Raw genomic sequence first — 23556 nt, forward strand, 5'->3', positions numbered from 1 at the left:
TCTCCATCTTCCTCATCTCCTCCCCCATCTAATCAAAGACCATGTGCTTGGTTCCTTGGCCTCCCACGGACCAGTTCCCTCCATCACCTCTGTCTTGGTCTCAGTGGAGGCTCCCAGCATGTCTCACATAAGCGACTACGATGGTTTTCAACCTTGGTTGAGCAGTAGAAACACCTGGGGAGCCTTCAAAAAATACCAGTGCCTGAGCTGAAGCCCAGACTCATTAATTTGAATCTCTGTGGGGTGGAGGGTGAGAGCTAATATTTTCATAACTTCTCATAGTTTCAAACTGTAAAAAGTAAAGTCAAAGAATAGTCTATGCGCCCTTCACCCTGCTTCAACAATTACAAACTCTTGGCCGGTCTTGTTTGACCATGTCCTCCCCGTCTGTAGCATTTTGTAGTAAATATCATATATATTTTGCCCGTGAACATTTCAGTAGGTATCCCTACATGATAAGGGCTCTCGCTCTCTCTCTCTCTCTCTCTCTCTCTCTCTCTCTCTCTCTCTCACACACACACACACACACACACACACACATACATCACCACAATACCCTTAGTGCAGCTCTAAAAAAGTAATTATTATCATCAAATATTTGTGTTTAAATTTCCAACTTTCTCATACTTTTCATAAATGCATGTTTTGACAGGTTATAACCATCTCTCCTTGTTCATCCAGAAGAGTGACCCATAGTCTGAATTCTGCTCTGTCACCTCATGTGTCATGAGGTTTCTCTGTGTTGCTTGTAAATTGCTCATTGAATCTAGAAACCTGATCATATTCAGGTTCCTTTTTTTTCCCCCCAGCAAGGGCTTGGGGACTGACTTCATAAGTGGTTTTGTGTTCTTCTGTCAGGGGACATTACCATCTGCTTGTCTTTCTTTTAGAGATGGCAGCAGGTTTAGGTATTCAGTGCCTAAATCTGTTGATAAATTAGGGGTTGCAGCATGCCGACATTCTAATTTTGTCATCCCTTCTTCATTTGCTAACTGGGTGACAGTTCCTTTCAATTACTGTTTGGTTACCCACTGATAAAGTTCGTTCATTCTATCCCTGTATTTATGCTTTTAAAGTACCAAATCAGTTCACCAGCACCCTTCTGTAGTAGTAACCAATTTGTTTTGAAGGTGTGGATTTAAACACGGGATGCATTTCGATGCATGGTGGTTGATTCTCCATGGTCTCATTGTTGGCCCCCAGGTTGGCTTCTGAGCCCTTGAGAAGACCCAGGAGTCATGGACAGTCTCTTTGCTAAGTGGTAGGATGTGATGTGACAGCTCATCTTGTATGTTTCCTGCCCTAGACGTAGAGTCCATTGTATCTCCAAGGAGCCCTGGTTCCTTCTACTGGGAAATGGTACTTGGAGACCACAGTTTGACACTAGGGGTGCTCATTACCAGTGGATGGGCCCTTATTTCTAATAGACATTGGTATTTTCCAAGTCACCCATGACCGTACTGTGTATCCAGGGCTGGGGGACATGGACAACCAGGATAAAGTCCACGTTCTGAGGCCGAATACCAGACCTCCCTCTGACAGGCCCCCGAACCTGCACTTTCATCCTCGACCTTCGCCTGGGTCTTTCTTGAGCTGTGCGTTCTGGCCCTGCCACCTGACTTGCCGCCACAGAGGCTGAAGTCTCTCGGCCCCGGCTCCCTCACTCTCGATGCCTGAAATGCCCCCCACCTCCCCTCTGCCTGTTGAATGCCTGCTTGTTGTCTCGTACCCTACTCTCAGAAGCATTCCCCAACACCCCCTCCCTGCTGCACCCTCTGCTCTGGGTCCTCCCTCCAGCACGCACCCGAGCCTCAGTACTGGGCTGTGCTGGCAGAATGGTATGTTAGTAGGGAGTGCGGGCTCCAGAGAAAGACTGAAGGAACTGACTGGTGGGGAGACCTTGGGCCGGGAGACCTTGCGGAACCCTCTGTAAGAGTTAGCCAGGTGAGTGTGTGGTGGAACAGCAGGGCAGGCAGGGGAACAGCTAGTGTGGTGGCCTGCAGGCATGGAATCTGTGGCTGGAGTGGAGGGAGCAAGGCAGAGGGGGGTCTAGGAGAGGTGTGGTCATGAAAGACTTTGTGCCATTAAAGAACTTTGACTTTGACTTTGAGTGAAATGGGGAGCCACTGGAGGATTTTGAACCGAGCAGTGGCATGATCCGACAGGTTTCTAAAAGATCCCTGAGGCTCCTGTGTTGGAACAGGTAGGAGCTCTGATAGGAGCTACTAAAGATGAGAGCTGATGGTTGCTCGAGCCAGCGTGGGAGCATTCGGCAATGGTGACAGTGACTGCATTTGGGGCGTGTTTTTGAGGCAGAGTTGACAGTACTTTCAGATGCAGTGTGGGCGAGACAGAAGAGTTATGGATGGCTTCAAAGTGTTGACCTGATCGGATGGAAGGGTGGTGGGAGAGAAAGGCTGTGGGAGGTGCATTTGGGGGAAGACCAGGAACTCCGTTTTAGGCACAGGCAGCTGGATGGTCTTTCGGACACCCAAGTGGAGATGATTGAGGGGAGATTGATGTTCAATTCTGGGGTCTGCGAGAAAGTTCTGGGCTGGAGATGGAAGACTGGAACTTGTCAACACACAGCTGGTATTTAGGGCCATGGGCTGGGCAAACTGACCAAGGAGACAAATGTGGAAGGAAAGATGAGGACCAGAGCCTGAGCCCTGGACGAAGACTGCTCCCCATTTGGAAACGATGAGGCATCACCAGCTTTGAGACTCATCTAGAGAGTTGATGAGGCAGAGCAGGGCAAGGCTGAACCCAGGAGCCAGTGGAATTTTCCAGCCACGTGTCTTGTTAGACACTTATAGTTAGTTTGAGAAGAAGAAGAAAAAAAAAATCCAATGGATGCCCATTTTCATTCTGGTCGTGCAGACGCTCCCTTTTGCTGGGCCTGTACCAAGAGCTTTTTTTTCTGGAAAGGAAATGTGAGTCTGGCTCCTCTGTTGATGCGACAAATGCTCTGTACATACGTCTTAACGCGGCCGCCACTCCTAGAGCCGACCCGCCCCTTGCGTTTTGTCTGCATCTCTGGGAATGAGCGGGGCCTTTTCATCACCCATCTTGACGTCAAATGACCAGCCTTTGGAACACCTCTTTTACGCAGGAAGACTTTATTGAGTTTTCCAGGGCTGGCGCAATTCTTGTCTGAAATATGTTTTTTCCTTCCATCCTGCCTGGAACTCCAAGGAGGCAGCATACAGCCCCGGTGCTCCCTGGCTCAGCCAGCACCGTCCACACCGTTCCCACCTCTGTGTTGAATTCCTACCAAGCGGAGTTTATTAAAAATAACCCGTCCTCGTCAGGCTCTGACGTAGTCCCCGGGAAAGGCTGCTCTCCTGCACAGTCCTAATGTCTGAGTTTCTCAAGTCAAGCAGGGGACTCATAGCTGTCTTAAAATGGGGCCTGGGTGATTCGGGGGTGGGGCACAGGATGGTGTGTGTATCGTTCATCAGAGGTAATTCTGCAGGGGTCATTCAGCCTTCATCTCGGTTTTCAAGGGCTTTCTGGGAGCTTCAGAAGGACTCTCTCATTGCCTCCCACAGAGAAACAGAGTCAGTGGCCAGAGTCAAAGCCATGACTAGATTTGGTTTCAAAGAGGATTTGACCATCTGGTCAGGGTTCCAGTGTAACCTCCTCAGGACAACAGAGTCTTTGCACGGACTCCTTGAAGATTGATGTACTGCCTCTCTCACCTGTTTTCTGGGAGCCTTGATGGCATCCCGGCTCACCTGAAACCCTCCTATCCCCCCACTTGGGTGTGACTGAAACTTTGCAGGTTTCTTCTCTTTGGGGTTAGGGGAGGTTTGGCAGATACTCAACCAGTTTTTCAGCACTTCTTTACTGAATATATCCAGTATATCATACTCCGTTCTAGCAGTTGGCGGCTACACGCTGAGCAGAAATAAGTGCCTGCCCTCATGGCACTGGCTTTTTGATTAAATGAAAGATTGAAAAATAAATACATAAAGGAAAATTTCAATGAAGTGAGTGATACTAGCCACGAGTTTAGAAAACTAAGTATTCATTATCTATTGCTGTGTAAGAAATTACCTCAATACTTAGCGGCTTGAAACAACAAGAAACACTTACTATCTCATGGCTTTTGTGGGTCAAAAATTTTGGAATGCTTTCCTGAGATGCTGCTGGCTCACAGTTTCTTAAAAGGTTCTATTAAGATGTTGGCTGGGGCTGCAGTCATTCAAGGCTTGATCTGTTTCCAAGTTTATGCACTTGGCTGGTGGCTGTTTCCAAGTTTATGCACTTGGTGGTGGCTGTTGGTTGGAGGCCTCTGTGTTTTCCATGTGAACCTCCCCACGGGGATGCTTGAGTGTCCTTCTAACATGGCTGGCTTTCCCCAGAGTCAGCGGTCCAAGACAGCCTGCTAGAAGCTGCAATGTCTTTTATGACCTAGCCTCAGAGATTCCATACTATCATGGCCCCATTATCATGTTTACACAGGTTAGCCCTTTTCAGTATGGAAAGAGACTTCTCAAGAGCATGAGTAGCAGAAGGCAAGGATTATTAAAGTCTCCATCTTGGAGACTGGCAGCTACAACTATGAGGTTACAACGAATGAAATCTTGTATCAGGAAATGCTGAAAGGCACTTCAAGCCATTCATTAGACTATAGGGAATCACTTGAAATCAGTGTGCAATCACCTGGCTTTAAATATGCCTGGTTATTCTGAAATTATTTGTAAAACAATTTGCTGTGTCTCATCAGAGTACTTAAGCATCCTGCTTCTCTTATAATTCAGACCCAGTATTTGTCTTGTCTTTCTTTTTTTTTTTTTTTAATTTTTTTTTCAACGTTTATTTATTTTTGGGACAGAGAGAGACAGAGCCTGAACGGGGGAGGGGCAGAGAGAGAGGGAGACACAGAATCTGAAACAGGCTCCAGGCTCTGAGCCATCAGCCCAGAGCCCGACGCGGGGCTCGAACTCACGGACCGCGAGATCGTGACCTGGCTGAAGTCGGATGCTTAACCGACTGCGCCACCCAGGCGCCCCTTGTCTTGTCTTTCTATCACTTTTGTGCTCTCCCCCAAAGAGGAAGCTGGGAGGGGAGTAACCATTCTTCAGATGGACATAGAGACCCTCAGAACAGTTGGTGAAGCCAGACCCAGGGATCAGGGTCATTTGAAGAAGTCTAACACTTATAAAATGGGTTCATATAGCAGAAGCCTATGGAATTTTCCAGTGTCCTGGATACCCCACCCATTCTCCTGTCCTAGAAGCTGCCATGTTGTTAATGGTGTGACCCACAGTCCACAGTTTTCTGGAGCAGGGATGAGCATGTGAGCCAATGTAGGCCAATGAGCTCTTTCTCTAGAATTTGTAAGCTGGAGAAGTCCTTCTCTGGTAAAGAAGGCTTAAAATAAAAATATTGAGAGCTGTTGACTGCCATGTGCTACTGGAGCAAGCCAGTCAGCACTGAGAGAGAACGAGGCACGTGTGGGCACGTGCACACACACATACACACACGTGCGCGCGCGCGCACACAGATGAGAGTGGGTTCCAGAAGCCCTCACGTTGCTGGTTCCTGGTGGTCCAGGCCTGGCTGCATTTTCATTCTCCTCACAATTTGGTTATTCAATCCATCCTTGATTTCTAGGAGCTAAGAGATAACGGTTCTGCCCGAACTAGGTTAGGTTGACGTTCTTCTTCCTTAGAACTGAAAGAGTAATAGGGAGAGTGAAAGGCCTTTGCACAGTGAGCCTTGTTGGAGAATGAGGATGGAGAAATAATTTTGGGGCTAGGGGAGAGAGGAGCAGCAGCTAGGCAGCCCAGGGGTGGTGGACGGGGGTGGGGAGAGAGCCACTCTGGGCTGAGGCTGTCAGGAGGACGATGGGATAAGCAGAAGGTGAGGGTGTGGCCCCTTTGCTATGGGAGCCTGACAGCTGCTAGTGAATATGTCACCTCACCCCAGAGGTCCTTCCTTCTTTTTAACCTTTGCCCCAGCCAGGGTATGTTGCACAAGCACACAAGGACTGTGGTGCTGTCGAGGATAGTCTGGGGTCCCCTTGGGGTCACTGCTACCACTCTCGGGTTGTGTTCCTACATGGCCAGGAGGCAGCTCCTCCCTCCCTTCTTTGTCTGGTCACATCCCATCTGTTGCCTTTGGGGGGGCGGGGCCAGTGACTCCCTTCCTGACCTAGGCCCAAGAGGGCTCTTCAGATGGCAGCTGGAGACCAGAGAACATTCTGCCCAGGTAGATACAGGCTTTGGGGCTGACCAGGCCCACCCCACCGTCAGACCCCTGGGGGATGCCCCTTTGTAAGTACTTCTTCATTCCAGCTGGGGAGCAGAGAAGCAGCAAGGTCAGGGCCCAGCTATCTGAAGGACTGTTCAGTCAGGATCCCGGCAGGAGATGGAAGGCCCACCCACGAGTGAGTGCGGGGCTGCTGATGAAGTGCCAGGCAGGGTGGGGACATCAGTGGCGCTGATGCGGTAAGTCAGGGCCGTTGCCACCTCTAGGTCTGCAGGGACCAGGGAAGGGACTGATGCAGGCCAGCATACACCAGCTGGGTCTTTAGAAGTGGGGTCCGGGAACCATGGTGCCCAGGTGGGCAGGTGACTGCCCACCCTGTCGCCTGCCCCACACCAGGGTGGAGAGTGATTCCACAGAGGCACATGGAGACCTCCAGACCACACGGGCAGCACAGGCAAGGCGCCGAGGCCGGTGTGGGTGGAGCTGGGTGTTTCTCCAGAAAGGGCCATGGTGAGCAACACTGCCAGCCAAGCACGTCACTTGTCCCTGCCGCGAGGACTGTGGAAAAGCTGACCACATTGGTAATTACAGCAGCCGGAGGTGGCAAGACCTCATAGCATCTCTGACTTCATCTTCTTGTCGGGGCAGGAGAAGGTCTCCCAGGAGGAGGAGGTGACATCTGAAGTTGGTCAGAGGCCGAGAGGGATCCGGCTCAGCCTCCGCTCTTTAAACCAGTGCTGGCTTCTTTGAAAACGTGGCAGGTCCCCTTTAACTGGCTTGCGGGCCTCGCATTTTTAGAAATCATCAGAGGAAAGTGTGTTTTTTTTTTTTTTTTAATTTTTTTTTTTCAACGTTTATTTATTTTTGGGACAGAGAAAGACAGAGCATGAACGGGGGAGGGGCAGAGAGAGAGGGAGACACAGAATCGGAAACAGGCTCCAGGCTCCGAGCCATCAGCCCAGAGCCCGACGCGGGGCTCGAACTCACAGACCGCGAGATCGTGACCTGGCTGAAATCGGACGCTCAACCGACTGCGCCACCCAGGCGCCCCAGAGGAAAGTGTGTTTTAATAGGCCATATTTTCACCGGCATTTTCTGAGATTGATGATGTAATTAGAGCAGACCAAGAGGATGAAACATTAGGTTTATAAACTAGGATGCGCACAGATGTTTATACTCTTCGGTAGGCACAGATCTGTAAATAATTTTTTTGCCTTAAACCTAACGTAGTGTTTTGCTCTTTGTGATATAGCAGCATCTCCTCCACAAAGGCCATATCTGCGTTTGGCATAAATCACAGTGCGAACAGAGGCTCATGAAATGGTGCCTCCCTCCGTTGGATGTACGTCGGGAAGAGAAATGCCCTCCAAGTGGATCGGCATAGGTGCTCTTTGGCGCTCTGGCTGTTAGGGTTGAGCTCACAGGTTTCAAATGGGCCTTACAGCAGGGACGACGGCTCGTGTCCCCTCTGGTGAGGGAAGGGGAGAAGACCTATCATCCTCTCTGGGTGGAGGGAACCCCCTTACAGATGGAGGTCACGGGGGCACTCCTCGCATGTAGTTTTCTCTCTTCTCATTGAAGTCTTTGTGTGCCCTTGCCCGAGCCAACGCTAATTGTAAATTTCTAGGCTGTTGGCCCAACCTCTTATTTGCTGCTCATGTTTTCTGGTTTTAGCTGATTTCAGCAGCTTCTGCCCACTACCTGGACAAGAGTGTTCCCATAGCAGTGGATTCCCGGGTGGTCCCCTGCCTCTGGTGCTGTGATCTGCCTGAGCTCTGCCGGCCAAGCTGAGCCGCCATGGTGCCTTCTCTCTGTCGGAGCCTCTCGGGGGTCACTGTAGAGACACGGCCTGTCACTCCAGGTGACTTAATCAGTGTGGAAAGCCCAGCTGGAAGCCTTCTGTTGGTTTTCTGCCTCCCAGCACAAATGCTCTTCAGGTGGTGGTGACCTGACATGGACTCTCAAAGAAAGGCCTTTTGATCCTGGGCTGGGGATGCCTGTCCCCGCGTGCTCCCGGCTGCCTCCCTGTGGAACTGTGGCGCCCAGCTGCCCAGCCGGGCCTCTGCTGGGAGGCAGCTGACCTGAAAGTGATGTTATTTTTTTAACGTGGGTTTTAGTACCCAGAGCAATAATATTTTCAGCTGGTTATTGAGGCTGATTAATGAGCTTCAAGCCTCCATTTGGTTAAATAGAGCTGCCTTCACAGATGTATTTTGGGACAGTGCAAATCCAGGGTTCTGCATGGGATTGAGTTACCCCGAAAGGTGGTCGGCCATTTGCCCGGGGCCTGGGCCCTGCAAAGCAGTCTGGGTAATTCCCATGGTGCCAGACCACTAGGCGGGTTTTCAGAGCAACAGGACACTGGGTGCTTCTCTCTTCATCCTCGAAAAATGGTGGTCAGTCGTGCTCTAGAACGATGAGCCCCTTTGGAGACATAGTTCCCAGCCCTCTCACATGCTCACTCTATTGTATTTGAACTGGTTATTGGTGCTCTCAGAGCCTCAGTTTCTTCATCTGTAAATTGGGTGAGCCTATAACCTACTCCACACTATGTGTGTCCGGGGAGCGGGGGGAGGGCAGATGTGCACACATGTGTTAGTTTGGGGGGATTGTTGGGGAGCATAGGGGGGACAATAGCAGGAAAAACTCCAGGGGAAAGAGCCACCGTCTCTCCCTAAATAGTCTCACGAAATCATCAATCAAATCAATTCAAGAAATGATCAATCCCACGAGACTAGTCTTTTTTTTTTTTTTTTCAACATTTATTTATTTTTGGGACAGAGAGAGACAGAGCATGAACGGGGGAGGGGCAGAGAGAGAGGGAGACACAGAATCGGAAACAGGCTCCAGGCTCTGAGCCATCAGCCCAGAGCCCGACGCGGGGCTCGAACTCACGGACCGTGAGATCGGGACCTGGCTGAAGTCGGACGCTTAACTGACTGCGCCACCCAGGCGCCCCTAGACTAGTCTTAATAAAGGTGTGGAGGCACTGGCCTTGGCAGGGACATGCACTGAGACGGGTGGCCCAATGGAAGTCAGGAGGCTTGTGCTCCTGTCCTGGCTCTGCTGTGACCAGCTGTATGATTTTAGGTCAGTCCTTTCCTTCCCTGAGCCTTGGTGTCCAGCTCTGAAAAGTGAGGGAGTCGGATTCCTTCCAGAACCACAATCCCATCGCTCTGTGATCCAAATGATTGAAGTGTTCATATTTCTTCCTTGGTGAAAATCACTGAGTCTTGATTCTCTGTGAGAAGAGAAACGGTAGCACAAGGAAACTCAGCCACGTTGTGGGGAAGTGTGCCAGGCTGCATCCGTGGGCTTTCCAAATGTGCCTATGCTTTCCCTTGTCCAGGAGGCTCTTCTGGACTGGCCTGGGGGAGAAACTGGACCCTAGGCACTGGGCTGAGGGGTTGCCCTGAACCACGCCAGGAGGGCTGGGGCGCCTGGCTCCACGGTGTTTCAGTCTGTCTGTGTTGACGTCATTTCCTCTCTTTTGAAATAGCTGTGCTTTTGGACCGAGGTTGACAAATCCTTGGGTGGTGGATTTTGAAATGGTTGTAAACAATGTGCAATTAGTTCTCTTGTCTAAATGAGAAAGGCAGGCTTACCCAGGCTTCTTGTTAACCAGAGGCCTTTCCTCCTCTTGGCAAAGGCATCAGATGTGAGTGAAGGAGCCCCTTTTGAGGTCAAGGAAAATAAGGTTTGTCTTTTGGAGGTCCACTGACTTGGCCAGCGATCTGGAGTCCTAAATTCCTTGGTGTTGTTGACAAAGAGCTCTGGTGTGGAGGTCGGCTGCTACCTCCCTGAATGACCCTGGGCATGTCTGCTGAACCTCTCCTGCCCTTCACATGCGGATGAAGGGGTATGGCAGTGGCCCCCCCGGCCTCCCATGTCACTCTCTGGGCTTTTTTAAGGTTCAGATAAGAACATATGAAAAATCTCTGTGTGTTCATTTTATAAGCTGAAAGCTGCAAAATGTAAGGCATCGATATTAATGTTTTCTCTTGGAAGGCATAATAATGACGGGGTGATAATTATGCAACTGTTCATTGAGCAGTATTTATTTTTTTTAATTTTTTTTTGATGTTTATTTATTTTTTAAGAGAGAGAGTGTGAACAAGGGAGGGGCAGAGAGAGAGGGAGACACAGAATCCGAACCAGGCTCCAGGCTCTCTCTGAGCTGTCAGCACAGAGCCTGACGTGGGGCTCAAACCCACAAGCTGTGAGATCATGACCTGAGCCAAAGTCAGACGCTTAACTGACTGAGCCACCCAGGCGCCCCCATTTGAGCAGTATTATTATGTGCCTGGCTCTGGGCTAAGAACTTTATCACTTTCTGTCTGCACAAGTGCCTTGTAGTAGGTGCTTTTTCTATCTGCATTTTAGAGTTTAAGGAATTTGTCTAAGGTCACGCAGCTGTAAGGTCTGAGTGACCTGAGGGCAGGACAACCTCTCCGGACCTTCCCGTTTGGTGGCTGGTTATTTTCCAGGGGCTTCCTGTGATTTATCGAAGTTGGTGGCTCTCAACCCCTAGCTGCCAGGGGCCCTGCCCTCACAGCCAGAGGGTCTGTCGGTTGGTGTGGGGTGGTCTGTTTGCTCCTGATGATTCTAATGTGCAGCCCGAGAGGAGAGGGCCTGCCCTGAGCACGTGTTCACGGATGGTGCCAAGTAGGCTGGGCTGGACGTCAAGGCTCCTTGGCCAGGTCGGCTCCCCAGTCCAGGCCTCAGCTTCCTGCCCTGTGGAGGAGGGATTAGTCCCTTGACCTCCATGGTGTCTTCTCTGGGGCCGCTGAGGTTGTGTAACCATGAGAAGCTCATGAGCAGTTCTGATACTGTTCTTGTGCTTTTTCTCTTTCAGGCAGAATATGAAGTTACTCCAGATGAAAAACTGGGGGAGAAAGGGAAGGAAATTATGACCAAGTACCTCACCCCAAAGGTAAGAGGCTGCCCCAACCCCACAGCAAGAGGAAAAGGGAGGTCTTTTAGAGGAATTTGGGCCCTGGATCCGTGCCAGGCCATGTGGGGGGCTGTAAAGCACATGTAAAGCACACACAGCCACAGGGCTGCAGAGACCCCGTATCTCATCCTCCCCCAGCAAGTGCCCAAGACTGGCAAGGCCCAAGGCAGGTGGGCCTGGGTGGGGAGGCCTGCTCACTGGGGCCCAGTCCCCTCCAGGGACCTCATGCTGGCCATACCCAAGGATTTGTAGCTGGACAGGTGGAGGCCTGGCCCAGCTGGGGTCAGGAGTGCCCAGAAGAAAGGGCACAGAGGGCGTGTTTTGGAGAGGTTGGTGTGGAGGGAAAGGGCCCAGGGGTGGGCAGGAAGGAAATGGGGTGGCAGAGGCGACATTGGGTGAATACATACAGAATGTGGAGGATCCTAAAGTATGTTCTGGGTATACTGATGGGAGAGGGGCCCCCACGGCCCTACCTCAGGAGCACCCACACCCCAATGCTGAAGGAATAGTACCAGCCCCTGGGGTCCTGGTGGTCTTGGTTCCCTAGAACCTGTTCCTTCTCACCCCCAACTTGACAGATAAAGGTGGTCTCCATCTGGTTCAGAACTTGGCCTGGGAGCCTGGGGTTCTGGTGCCATTTTTTCTTCCCACACAATCTAGTCATGTTCCCTCACTGGGCCTCAGTTTCCGTTTCTTAAATGTGGCCCTCCCTGCCAGACCCACCTTCTAGAGGTCTTAAGAGTCTGAGTTGAGACCTGTACCCACACAGTTTTGGGTGTGTCCTGTACCCTTGTGGGCCAGCAGTGGCTTCCTCCTCCTCTGGGACTGGGCACGCCCTCTGTCCCAGGCTGCTGGTGGACTGGGGCTACCACAGCCTGTGTGACGGGGTCCTGGCTGTTCACCCGTCCACACAGAGTGTGCCAGGGAGTAGCAACACAGGCATGCAGATCAGGAAACGGCTTCACCCCTAGTTTACCATGTGACCTTGGTCCTCCTCTCCCGGGGTCTCAGTGTTCTTTGCTGTAAACTGGGTGAGACTTGACCAGATAATGGCAGAGGGTCCCTGAAAATGGGCTCATCGTGGAGTCCATTCTCTCAGCCTACACTGAATGACACGTGATTCACAAGATAAGAACCAAACAAGGAGAAAAATGGGAGATGCTTCAGTCAGAGAGAGAGGGGTGTTGGCAACGAGGCATAGAGACTCCCCGGATGTGACATTTAGCCCCTGATAAAAGACCAGCCCTGCCCCTACCTGCCTGTCACCTTGGGGGCGCTGCCCCGTGGCTGGTGTCCCTTCGCAGCCACACCAAAGCAGGATGCAGTTACACTGGTTTCCGGCCGCTGCTCAGGGTGACTCCACTCAGACAGGGAGGGTTGTGGGCAGAACAATCCGGGTCACGTACGGCTCCTTCAGCACCAGGTGGCCTTCTGACAGCCAGCGACACCCTTGCAGAGGCATCCAGGGTGACCTCAGGGCTTTCTACCCACAGCAGCTCCTTCAGACTTTAAAATCAGGCCTCCTCTCCCCTGCTCGTACAGACTGTCTCTGCATATTTGTGTAGGTTTTAACTCCGTGACATGAAAGTCCCTTGAAGTGGTACACCCCATCTTGATGTTCTCAGCAAGGGTCCCAGGGGGTGCTTGGCAGCTCTGGTCCCACCTCACACCCTTGCTGCCCTCTCGGGAGTTACGGAGGTCCGGGGGGCCCTGAGCGTGTGGGGTTCCCCCTCCGCCAGGGTCTCTCGTACCACACCGAGTCCCGCTCTGGGTGCTCATCTCCAGCATCTGCAGGTGGCCAGGGGGCATCTCTGTGCAGTCTCACACCCAGAGATGTCTCCTGCGTCACTTCCTGCCACTCGTCATTCTCTCGCTGCCTCCCCTTGGGGTCTCTCTGTTTCTGCTTCCTTCTGTCCGCGTGACGGGCAAGCGCTCGCGGTACGTCGGCACATTTCAGAAATGAGAGGATTCAGTTCGTAAAATGCCCCCAGACGCTGAGCGGGGCCGGCTCCCTCTGCACACGGCGTGGCCCTGGGCACATGTGGCTGCCCGCTCCGTCTGCGGGGCCCCTGGGCAGCTCTGCCCTGCTTTGTTTCAGACACAGGCCTCTTTGGCGTCTATGGAAGCGCTCAGGTTGAAAGTGGTCAAGAAGGAGACGTGTCTGAGCGGGGTCCCTGTCCACCCACACTTACAGCTGCTGACGTGCGGCTTTTGACCTGGTCACCTCTTGAAACAGCAGGAACGCCTTGGGCATAAGCAGGGCCCAGAGGCCCGGGGAGGTGGGCAAGAGCAACAGCTCACCAGCTGAGCGCCCCCCAGGCGTCGTGTGTGCTGGCTTCCGTCTCTGGGACACAAGAGGTGGCCAGGTGGCGGCCAGGGCCCAGGGAGGCGAGTAACATGCTGCGGCCACTCAAACGCTAGAGTCTTCAGCTGCCCTCAGCAAAGGCGGTTTCCGCAGTGCCTGAGCTTTGCCAGTCCGGCTCTGCATCTGCGCCCAGTTTGGGGCTGCCCACCCGCTTGTATTCCCCCAGACATGTGTTGAGGACCCACTGTGTGCAGACACGCTCACCTGATCCCTGCAGCTACCACGTGATGTGATTCCGTTGGCTCCGTCTTATGGTTGAGCCCGGGGAGGTTCAGGAGGGGCTGTCACCGTCCCAGGTCATGCAGCTGGGACTTGAGCCCCTGGTCTTCACCCCGTGGTGCACTGTTTCCCACTCCTGGCCCCTCACTGTCCTCCTGCCACCCTGCCCGGGAGCATCGGCGGGCCTGGCTGTGATCCACAGGGAGGATGCAGTGTTCCTCTGCTCGGCCCTGCCAGCTCCTCAGGTCCATCCAAGGGCTGCTGCAGGGGACTGTTTCACTCTCTGCCGACCAGAAGCCTCTGCTGGTGGACCCCATCCCGCCCTCCAGACCTCCCTGCCCCTGCTCAGCCCTGCCTGCATTTCCTGGAGGGATGGGGCCCAGACTCCTCATCAGCTCAGATGGTTTTACAAGTGCCTCAGAGCCTGCCAACATTTTTTCTTTAAGTACTCCTCAATTTAAAGAATTTAAACCACACCATGTGTTATGGCCCAGGGGCCTGGGGGAGGTAGTCGAAGCAGTCCCATGGGGCGACTGTTTTCCTACAATAAATTTCACACTGCCTCCCAGTCCTTCCTGTAGACAATCTCTCAGGAGCCGTTTTCACTTCTCAGTTCTGCAGATGGCCCAGGTGCTGGAGAGCCAGGGGTGAGGCTCCGGCATTGGCCCTCAGGTCTCTGAACAACCCCCAGAGTCATTGTCCCCAAACCCAGACTGTCCTTACCTTGAGCATGTCTCAGCTCTAAGCAGCAATTCCAAAGGGTAGGCTGAAGGACACTGATCATCTGAGAAGCTCTGTGGGCAACCACATGTGGGCAACACTATCTGCTGCATGTGCCCCTTGTGAAAATTCATCTGGCACGTGAGCATCTCAAAGGCCCTAAGAAGTCCTGCAATAAAGAAACCTGTTTAACCGCAGACAAAGCATTTCCCAAACTTATTTGACCATAAAACCTTCCACCCCCCCTGCCGCCCAAATTTTACACCCTGCTGAATACATCTGTGGCTACAGAACACATCCAAGGGGCTTCATGACCTGGTTTCCTTCTGCTTCAAAATGCTTCCTTCTGATACCCCTCTCACAGGCCCCACACTGGGCTTTGGCCCAGTCTCTTCTTGACGACCACATCTCGTTGTCCCTATTCAGGCCGTTCTCCACAAGGCCCTTCACCTAGACCCTTACTCTGTTTTTCTCCCTTCCCTGTTCCTCAGCCTGATACCTTGGCTGCACACAGCCCCTTGCCACTGGTCAGATGCCATCACACCTACTTGGGCGGTCACCAAGCACGCTGCGCTGTGTACTCATGCAAGTACATGAGGTCGGTGCTTCCGTGCCCCGGTGCAGGGGTTCTGAGGAGCCCGCCCTGCAGAGGGTGACACACATCAACGGGTCCGTCAGCGGCAATGTGACGGGAACAGTGGCGGAACTGTGCAAAGGGAAAAGGGAAGAGGGGAGGAGGATCCTGAGAAGCTGCCCCTAGACCACCCTGGACAAGCCAGGGAGGCTTCTGGGAGGTGAGGCAGCTGAATCAAATTTTAAGGTGATGAGGAGGAAGAGACCAGCTATGAATGAAAGGAAAGAAGGGCGTTTCATGGGCAAAGGTATAGAGCATCACCTGGGAACGTTTTGCCCCCCAGGGGACAGTTGGCAGAGACTGGAGATATTTTTGATTGGCACAACTGGGGGGAGGTGCTACCGGCATCTAACAGGTAGGGGCCAGGGGTCTTGTTGAGCGTCCTACGATGCACGGGACAGCCCCATAACAAAGTATTTTCTGACCCCAAATGTCAGTGGCGTCGAGGTTGAGAAACCCTGGTATAGACGTGGGCAAGGGTGTAGCGGGAGTACAAGGTAGGGGGATGGGGATGCCCAGGGCAGCAGGGCCTGGCAAACCATGCTGAGGAGGTTGACACCGTCCTGGAGGCAGTGGGAGCTGTTTGCGGTTGAGGCTGTTTCCTCTGACCACATGGAGAGCAGGGGATTGGTGGGGGGACTGGAGGCAGAAGACTAGGGAGCTGATGCAGGTGCCACGGGAATGGCTGCGACCCATGCTGGGACATGGCAGCACGAGGGTCTTGGGAAATGTTAGCAGGAAGGAGTTCTTGGGGGCGGCCAGGTGTGTGTGGGGTGTGAAGGGGAAGGGCAGGAGACCCAGGTGACTCCTGGTTTTCATCTTGAGTCACTGAGTGGGTGCAGCGCCCCCAGGAAAGACAGAGGACATGGGACATGGGCAGAGATGATGGCATCTGTTCTTTGTGGGTGTCCCCTGCACCTGCCAGTGCTGGACTCACGGCTTGCAATCATTGTGAGCTGCTTTGAATGAGACAGCGAGAGGGCCCTGGGAAGCTTCCTTCCGCGAGCCCCTCACCTCGTGTCCCTTGTGTCTTTTCTTGGGGAGCTGCCACTTGGCTGGTTTTTGTTCCCCGGCATCTGACATGGTGTGTTTGCTAGGAGTCTGGCTGGAAAATCCCCCTCGTTCTAAGTCAGAATTTATGCCTGGAGCTGAATTCTCACTCCCTGTGCGATGACGCCCTTCAAACCCTGGCTTGAAGGCTTCCTTCCTGAGAGGCAAGCCCACTCCTTGGATACTGCCCAGATCTTACATCGGTTGGCCAGACATGGCCAGCTTTGCCCTGGGGGCTGTTGGAGACACCAGCCCTGGGTGGGCTTTGGAGTGCACCGAAAGTGGGGCTCTAACACAAAGGCGGCAGAGAGCTGCAAGAAGACCTTCTGGAACCAGGTCGACCTGGGTCGGAGGGCAGACTTGGCCTCTTTCAGCTGCGTGGCCTTGGGACAGTTACTAGCCTTCCAGCTGTCAAGTGGGTGGGGTGGTGGCGAGGGTCCCAAATGCCAGCAACTACACAGCCCAGGGGCTGGTCCATGTTAGACACTCGCTCAGTGGGGGCTAGCGTCTGACTTTCCCCCTCCTCTCTGTGCTTTCAGTACGAGGCTGTTGAATGAGGAAATCACTCAGACGTGAACTCCAGCTGTGGGGTTGAGCGAGGCCAAGGAGGGGTCTGGAGGGCCCCCGGCCACAGAGGCTGGCCAGAGAGGCCAGGCTCGTTAGAAGGCGATACGTTCGTCAGGATGATTAATACTAGCTGCTACAAGAAACAACCCCCAAATCTCAGGGCCTTCGCACAACAGAGATCCTTTCTTTCTTAGGCACAATATGATTGGGTCTTCAGCTCTCCTGGGTGAAGACCAGGGGTCCTGGCTGCTTTTGTGGCCCCACCATCTTGAAGGTGTTGTCTCATGGTCACTGCCAAAGGGGAGGAGATGAGTGAAGGAAGCGCTCCAGCATGAACTGCCTTGTTAAAGCTCCCCTGGCCAGCAAGGGAGGTTGAAAGATTTGGGGGAGCATACGGAATATGTCTTTCTGCCTACCTTCTCACCCCCCAAACCCCTAAACTGAAAACATTGTCTCTGTGGCAGGCTAGTCTCTGATGCTGGTGAGACAGCCATGAACATGGCATGTCCTAGAAATAGTCAAAGGTATGTCAGCTTGGAGAAGCTGGCCCCCGGGGCAGATCAGATGTGTGTGCTGAGCTCTGTAGAGATCCAGGCAGCTCATCTTCCAGGTACCTGCAGACCAGAGGTGATATAGGTGTTCGGAGTGGTGGGGGGAGGGGCAGGCTTGCTCTGAGCTGGGGTGGACCAGGAAGTAGTTTTAATTATAGTAATAAATAAAAATATGTGATCACGAAAACATCCATCACTACAGACTTTAAAATATTGGCTTTATGGAGATATAATTCACATACCATAAAAGTTATCCTTTTAAAGTGTGCAGTTCAGTGGTTTAAAATATTCACAGAGTTGTACCACTATCACCACTATTTGCATCCAGGACATTTTATCACCCCCAATAGAAACTCTACTCATTAGCAGTCACCCCCTGTCTCCCTTTCCTCCCAGCCCCTGGCAAAAACTAATCTACTTCCTGTCTCTGTGGACTTGCCTATTCTGGACATTTCATATAAATGGAGTCATAGAGCGCGTGGCCTTTTGTATCTTCTTCTACTTAGTATAATGTTTCAGGGTGTACCCATGTTGTAACGTATTTAAGTACTTCATCCTTCATCCTTCATCCTGGATAGTATCCCACTGTATGGATAGACCCCATTGTTTTTATCTTGTCACCAATGGATGGACACTTGGTTTGTTTACACTTTGGGGCTATAACGAAAAACATTGCTGTGAACATTTGTGTACAGGTTTCTTCCTGGACATGTGTTTTCATCCCCCTTGGAGAGATACTTAGGAGTGGAGTAGCGGGTCACAGGGTAACTCGGTGTTTAGTCATGTGAGGAACTGTCGAGAATACTCTGGAAGGGGCTGCGCCATTTTGCATTTCCCCCGGCTGTGCATGAGGGTTCCCGTTTCTCTGCATCCTCACCAGCACTTGCCATTTTCCCTCTTTTTAATTTTATTCATCTTAGAGGGTGTGAAATGGTATCTCGTGGTGGTTTTGATTTGCATTTTCCTGATGACTGACGATGCTGAACGCTGTTTCATGTGCTTATCGGCCATTTGTGAATCTTCTTGGGAGAACTGTCTATTCAGACCCTTTGTTCATCTTTAAATTAGGTTGATGATCTTCTTAAAGTTGAATCCTAAGGCTTCTTTGTATGCTCTGCATACGAGTCGTTTATCAGATATGTGATTTGCAAATATTTTCTCCCATCCTGTGAGTGGTCCTTTTACTTTTGTGATAGTGTCCTCTGAAGCACAACGGGTTTTAATTTTGATAAAATTCAGATTCAGTTTTGTTACTTGTTTTTAAATGACTTGCTTTCACTTTGTCTTATCTATCCTTGTCAGAAGGCCTCAGGGTTTGGGGGAGCAGGGTGCATATGGGGACAAATAAATCATAGTGCACGTTAGGCCCATGAATCTGGCTTCCCCTGGAGAACCAAAGCCCCATTGCCAGTTGGGAAAAGCAGGGCCAGGCACGGTCCTTCACGAATATTCAAAAAGTCCCTCTATATTTCTTAGGCTGTCTGTCTCCAACACTGCAATGCCATATTACACACCTGCTCTTGGCTCCTTCTATAGCAACTCTCCACGCTGGGTATTAGTGTACCCATTTTACAGGTCAGGCAGCCAAGGTCGGGGAAAGGAAGAGGCTGGTCTAGAATTGTGGGGGCAGGGCTTCAGGCGAGTCCCCGAGTATCCTGTGTCAGCCATGTTGTTTGTAGGACGTCTCGCCATGATTCATTTTAACTGGGCTCATAAGCAGTTGTGCTGGGCCTCCGTCTTTGAGCTGTGCCAGCCCAGTCACTGAGGCCTGGCAGATGGCACCCAGTTTTGATGTGGGTTTGCTAGGTAGCAAAAGGGGTAGCTCAGACCTGGTAGTGGGTTCTGCTGAAAGGGCCTGGACACCAAGGTGCACTGGTAGGTTGGGTCAGCCTTCTGACATGAGCCGGCTTGGCAGCCTCTGTGGGATGCTGGGAACGCCCAGGGCGGGCAGCTTCTAGAGGGCACTTCTTGCTGGAGGTCTGCCGGCAGGATATTGTTCTCTGGGCCCCACATAGACACATGCCTCTTTGCTTCTATAAACAATGATAGGGTAAAGCAGGGAAGTTTGTTCTCGTTAAGGGGAAGTTACCCATCAGCCTGAGTTTTTGCACAAAAGAAATCTATTCCTAGTGCTGGTGTGGCTCTCCGGAAAACATCCACCTTTTAAAAAGTAAAGAGCTTGAATGAAAGGAAATAATAATTATTCCGAGTTCCTCCTTCTCTGGCCCCTTGTCCCCTGCTCATTTCACTGGCGCCTCCCCCTTCCCGACCCGGGAAGCAGATTACAAGTCAGCTAGCCCAGGCTGGCTAGCTTCTTGGTGGGGACAGTTCCTCGGCCTTGAGGAGGGCAGTCGGTGGCTTCAGTCCTTGCCCTGAAGAGCACACAGAGCCCCAGTTCTGCCCCTTCCAGCTCTACATCCTTGGAGCCTCAGTCTCCCCATCTGAGTATCATGGCCATCCTTCATTCCTTTCCTAAAAAAAATTTTGTTAATGTTTATTATTCATTTATTTATTTATTTATTTAAAAAAGTTTTAATGTTTATTTTTGAGAGAGAGAGACAGAGACAGAACATGAGCAGGGGAGGGGCAGAGAGAGAAGGAGACACAGAATCTGAAGCAGGCTCCAAGGCTCTGAGCTGTCGCACAGAGCCTGATGTGGGACTCAAGCCCACAAACTGTGAGGTCATGACCTGAGCCCAAGTCCGGCGCTTAGCTCACTGAACCACCCAGGCACACTTATTATTTATTTTTTGAGAGAGAGAGAGCGAGAGAGCAAGGGAGGGTCAGAGAGAGAGAGGGAGACATAGAATCTGAAGCAGACTCCAGACTCTGAGCTGTCAGCACAGAGCCTGATGTGGAGCTTGAACTCATGAACCGTGAGATCATGACCTGAGCTAAAGTTGGACACTTAACTGACTGAGCCACCCAGGCGCCCCCCATCCTTCATTGTTGCTGTACCTTCACAGATTTTGCTGAATCTGCATACCAACCTTACAATTGTTTATAGTTTTTTTTTTTTCTTTTAAGTTAATTCATGTCTTTCTGTTTAATTTAAAATAAATGAGCTTCGGGGCACCTGACTGGGTCAATCGGTGGAGCATGCAACTCTTGATCTTGAGGTTGTAAGTTCGGGCCCCACATTGGGTGTAGAGATTACTTAAAAATAAAATCTTTTAAAAAATAAAGTTTCAGAAGAAACTTGTGTTCAGGAACATGCCTGGAAAACCAGTATTTGTTTGTCATACAGAAAGACAACTGGGAAAGTGGCATTAAATCCTAGCTGCATCCTCTTGTGCCTGCCTAAGGCTCTGAGCCTCTTTGTTTGGAAGGGAGATTAGTGAGTATGGGAGAGGTGTTAGCAAGATGGTGGCATCACACCGAGACTTTCTTCTTGATGACAGGAAGCTCAAAGGAGAATTGAAAAGGGAATACCTTTTTCACCGAGAGCGATTCAGAGTATTGTGTCCCTGCACCTCCTAAGACCATCTCATCATCTTCAGAAAATGCTGGGCTGGCTAACTGTCTGTTTCCCAGCTGTGATGCATTTTATAAATGCTGGCCTGTTGTTAGGGACAGCATGATCTAGAGCAAGGAGCACTGGACTAGGAGACAGGCTCATTCCCCATCTCCCTTCCTGTAGTCTGTGGTCTGCGGGGGGAGCTGGCTTGGAGTCTGCCTAACCATCTAACCAAGCCTTGGTCACCAGGTAACCCAGGGCATGGGATATGGGGGGACTTGGGCAAATCCCTCCCTTCCATGTGCCTGCCCCATCCTTCATGGGTTTGGGCTTCCAGACACTAGCCCCGGACCCAGCATTTCATCTCTGCTAGATTGCTTGGCCCTCATCTGTCTCCCAGCACCTGGAACAGCATCTCTATCCTGTTGTCAGTGAATCCAGGGAGCTCGGAGTCTGCCTTCGCTTGAGCCCCTCCTGAGCAGGATGCGGCTGAGCAGCTGGCTGGGCTGGAGGGGCAGCTGGGCCATGCACCCTGGCTTTTCCTGCTTTTTGCCACAGCACTGCAAAAAGACTCCGAAGAGGACTGAAAAGGAAACTCAAGAGAGCAACTTCTGGAGTTTTCTCAAGCAGCAGTGGGGAAGTGGAGGCTGGGTCTCTTCCTCTTCCAGTTTTGGGAACAGCAGAGAGCAGAATTCAAAACGAATAAAGGCACATTTGTGCTTACTAGCTATCAGGGGCAAGACAGAAGGGAGCTAGCATGTATTGAGCAACTACTGCATGCCTGGAACTCCGTGTCCCTGTTGTACTCAGTCCTCATAACAGCCAGCTGAAAGGAGGAGAAATGAGAGCTCAGAGGGGTTGAGTAATTGCCCAAGAACACCAAGCTTGAGCAGGGTAGGGAATTGAACCCGGGCCTGTGCTCCAAATTCTGCCCTCTTCTCACTCCCCTCACAGCCAGATGCCTCCTCTCCCTGGGCCTCAGTTTCCATCGGTAGAGTGAGGAGGTTGGCCATCCTACTCCACATCCCTGCAGATCTAGGGATGGCTCTCACTCTGTGCCAGACAGGAGTCCAAGGGCTTTAAAGAACTCACTTAATCCTCACATCTACCCCCATGGATTACTGTCTCCATTTCAAAGGTGAAGAGATGAAGACACAGAGAGGTTGAGTAACTCTCTGAAGGTCTCGGGGATGGGGGAAGCTGAGACTTCAGAGTCTGTGCTCTCGACCCTACCCATCCTGCTCTCTTACGATGACCTAATCTGGCTCTTGGGCTCTGCTTAAGTCTCTTCTTGATTGAAGGTTTGTTAATGACCCAGAAGCACTCACCAGAGAGCTAGGGTGCTGTTTGGAGAACAGCAGGGCCTATGAGGGCTCATTTGAAGTTCACCCCAGTGCCCAGCACAGCACCACTCCCGATGAAGGGCCCCTGCTGCTTAAGCCGCCTTCTTGAATGGAGGCCTGAGCCTTAGAAATGCTGGTACGTTGGGAGAGGAGCTGAGAGCCCATCCTGCAGGATCATTCCTCTAGTTTACACTGAGGGGACAGAGGATACCTCCCGGGGTGGGCCATGGCACCCAGGGGAATCTCAGAGGCCACCTAATCCATGGCCTTGCAAATAGCTTTAGCTAAAGATTCCTAGTATGTAAAGACACAGACCAGCTGCAGTTGAGCAGCCTGGGGGCTGGACTCCCTTTTGCCTCCATCCCCATCCCCTATCTTTTAAAGAACGCTTTGGGGTCGGGGGGCACCTGGGTGGCTCAGTGGTTGAGTGTCCGACTCTTGACTTCAGCTCAGGTCATGGTCTCATGGTTCATGGGATCGAGCCCTGCGTTGGGCTCTGCACTAACAGCATGGAACCTGCTTGGGATTCTCTCTCTCCCTCTGTCTCTGCTCCTCCCCCACTCATGCTCGCTCTCTCTCTCTCTCTCTCTCTCTCTCTCAAAATGAGTAAACTTAAAAGAAAATAAAGAACACTACTGGCTTAGTGGAACCCAGCTTTAAGACCAGAACTAAGCCCAACTTCTCATTCCCTACATGAGGGGACTGAGGCCCAAAGAGGGGCTGCACCCTTCCCCTATAAGTGTCACATGGCTTGGAAGAGGAGACTGGAATGTTCCTTGCCAGGCTTTCCCCAACCCTACGCTGGAAGCTTGGTGAGAAGACACCAGAAGGAACTGACTTCATTTTCCAGTTCCTACTGTCGTTGGCCTGCAGCTGGGCCTGAATTCCCCCGAGGCTCTTAATCTTCTGTGTCTAAATACTGAGACCTTTGCTGCATCCAAGCCAAGCAGAGAAGCTGCTGGCGCCGGAAGTTCCACCATGTAATCATCCGTGTTTTTAAATGGAGACACTTGAAGGGGGAATCGTTAACTCTTTTCTAAGAGTGGATTCTAAGACAGGGGTGGGGGGGGCTATGTGAACAAGTAAGGTTAATTTAGTACCGACTGTATGCTATATGCTCTGTACCTCTCTCTTGTCCCATCTTCATGGCAGTCCCGCAGCCTGAATACACTTGACCCTTCTGTGTTGGGCAGAGGTCTCTCACTATTGAGAGGGCAGGCTGGGAGAGTTGAACACAGGGACTCCAACAGGTACCTGTATGCAGATACGTATATATATATACATATATATATATAGCATCGCTATTCAGTTCTCCAGAAGGTGGAAAGGACCCAGTGCCCATCAACAGATGAATGGATAAACAGAACGTGGTCTGTCCACCCAGTGGAGTATTATTCAGCCATAAATAGGAACAAAGTCCTGACATAGGCTACCACATGGGTGAACCTTGAAGACATAATGCAAAGTGAAGGAAGCC

General features: G+C 51.6%; 1 protein-coding gene across 1 annotated transcript in view; it reads left to right on the top strand.

The window, feature by feature from the left end:
• The window catches only part of GRK5 (G protein-coupled receptor kinase 5), a 217268-nt gene that overhangs the window by 147278 nt on the left and 46434 nt on the right, over positions 1-23556 (top strand). Inside the window, exon 4 of the mRNA XM_047824946.1 lies at positions 11075-11152. Within this exon, the coding sequence (XP_047680902.1) occupies positions 11075-11152 (78 nt within the window). The remainder of the gene's footprint in view (positions 1-11074; positions 11153-23556) is intronic.

The sequence above is a fragment of the Prionailurus viverrinus genome, chromosome D2, assembly GCF_022837055.1.
Source record: "Prionailurus viverrinus isolate Anna chromosome D2, UM_Priviv_1.0, whole genome shotgun sequence".
Lineage (NCBI taxonomy): Eukaryota > Metazoa > Chordata > Mammalia > Carnivora > Felidae > Prionailurus > Prionailurus viverrinus.